The 1,736-nt window shown below is 51.8% G+C and overlaps 1 protein-coding gene across 3 annotated transcripts in view; it reads left to right on the plus strand.

Moving 5' to 3' along the window:
- The first annotated feature begins 401 nt into the window (after window positions 1–401).
- The window catches only part of LOC103460559 (kazal-type serine protease inhibitor domain-containing protein 1), a 6,136-nt gene continuing 4,801 nt past the window's right edge, over window positions 402–1,736 (plus strand). Inside the window, exons 1-2 of one of the 3 annotated variants that reach the window (XM_008402789.2) lie at window positions 402–584; window positions 692–1,293. In XM_008402789.2, the coding sequence (XP_008401011.1) occupies window positions 804–1,293 (490 nt within the window). In that variant the 5' untranslated portion in view covers window positions 402–584; window positions 692–803. Of the gene's footprint in view, window positions 1,294–1,736 lie in introns of all 3 variants that reach the window. The other 2 variants (XM_008402788.2, XM_008402790.2) reach the window with 2 other exon arrangements.

The raw sequence follows: 1,736 nt of genomic DNA on the forward strand, positions 1-1,736 counted from the left end.
CCTGGAACCTCCTGGAGAGCCTGGAATCTCCTGGAACCTCCTGGAGAACCTTGGGAACCTGCGGAAGCCGCTGATGGGTTCAGCAGCTGCTCCGCTCGGACCATCCAGCTGCTGAGAATCAGACCGGAAACACGGACAGAACTCCTTCAAAGTAAAAGCTGCTGGCTGTTTGCTGGCCTTCCATCCAGGAACTGGGTGAGGGTGTGTTTCATTTCTTCACCTGTGTGTCTGACTGGAGCAGAACGGGACAGCGGGGTTCTGCCGGGAGGAGCTGAGAAGGTTCTGGACCGGAACCAGAAGAACATGAAATAACTTTTTAAAACATTTTAATATTAATTAAAATGGTTAAAGTGTTAATATAATTAAATTATTATTTTTAAATGGTTAAATTATTATTCAAGTTGGTTAAATTATTAAAAATGATTTTTTTTTCTGGTCGGGATGAAAACCTCCAGGAATCCGCGCAGCTCAGTTTTATTTTGAAGGGTCAGACCGGAAACAGCGAGTTGCATTCTGTCAGACCTGACCTGTGTCCGCTGCGGTCCGGCTGATTAGAACCGGTCCCGGACTGTTTGGATCAGCAGGTTTCTTGGGTTTGGACCCATTTTATCTTCTGGTTCTGTTGGTTCTGTTTCCGAACTTTTTCCGAACTTTTGTTGTGTTTACTGAAAGTTCTGGTCAATTTTTCCAGAGATTTCCCAGTTCGGTTCGGTATTTCCTACTGGACCTGACTGGAATGTGATTGCGAGTTCTGAAGAGAAGAACCTCAGTCAGAACCGGTACCAGCTCTGAGCGGACCTGAAATGCTGGTTCTGCTGGTCCTGGTTCTGGTTCCGGAGCCGCTCTTCTGCCGGGGCGCTCCTCCGGTCCGGTTCTCCATCCCTGACCCGGTTCTGAACTTGGACCTGCTGGAGGAGCCAGGAGGCGGCAACGGAACCGGGTTCGGGCGCTGCGGACCGTGCGACCCGGAGCTGTGCCCGGAGCCCCGCGGCTGCCGGGCCGGACTGGTTCCGGACCGCTGCGGCTGCTGCGCGGAGTGCGGGAACCTGGAGGGCCAGGCCTGCGACCCGGGGGCCCGGGCCCGGTTCTACGGGCTGTGCGGAACCGGGCTACGGTGCCAGGCGGACCGAGCCGCGGGAGGAGAACAGGAGGAGGAGGAGGTGTGTGTGTGCGAGCAGCAGGGGGCGCTGTGCGGCAGCGATGGAACCACATACCTGAACCTGTGTCGGTTCCGAGAGGCCGCCTTCTCCGACCCGGAGCTCCGAACCGCGGGGATGGGTCCCTGCAGGACAGGTAGGCCCGCCCGGCGGAGGGATACCAGAAAAAATAGTTCAGAAACTTTAGACCGAACCTTGGAAAAAATCCTGGAAAATTCAGAATTATTGACAAACTGAGATTATTTATGAAACATTGTGAGATTAACCAACCAGGAGATTTAAACTACAACCTGGCTAATTACCAGCTAACTACCTGACTAACTACCAGCTAACTACCTGACCAACTACCAAATAATTACCAGCTAACTACCTGACCAACTACCAGCTAACTACCTGACCAACTACCAGCTAACTACCTGACCAACTACCAGCTAATTACCAGCTAACTACCTGACCAACTACCATCTAATTACCAGCTAACTACTTGACTAACTACCAGCTAACAACATAACCAACTACCAGCTAATTACCAGCCAGCTGCTTGACTAATTACCAGCTAACTACCTGACTAACTACCAG

The sequence above is a fragment of the Poecilia reticulata genome, unplaced genomic scaffold (assembly GCF_000633615.1).
Source record: "Poecilia reticulata strain Guanapo unplaced genomic scaffold, Guppy_female_1.0+MT scaffold_257, whole genome shotgun sequence".
NCBI classification, from domain to species: Eukaryota; Metazoa; Chordata; class Actinopteri; order Cyprinodontiformes; family Poeciliidae; genus Poecilia; species Poecilia reticulata.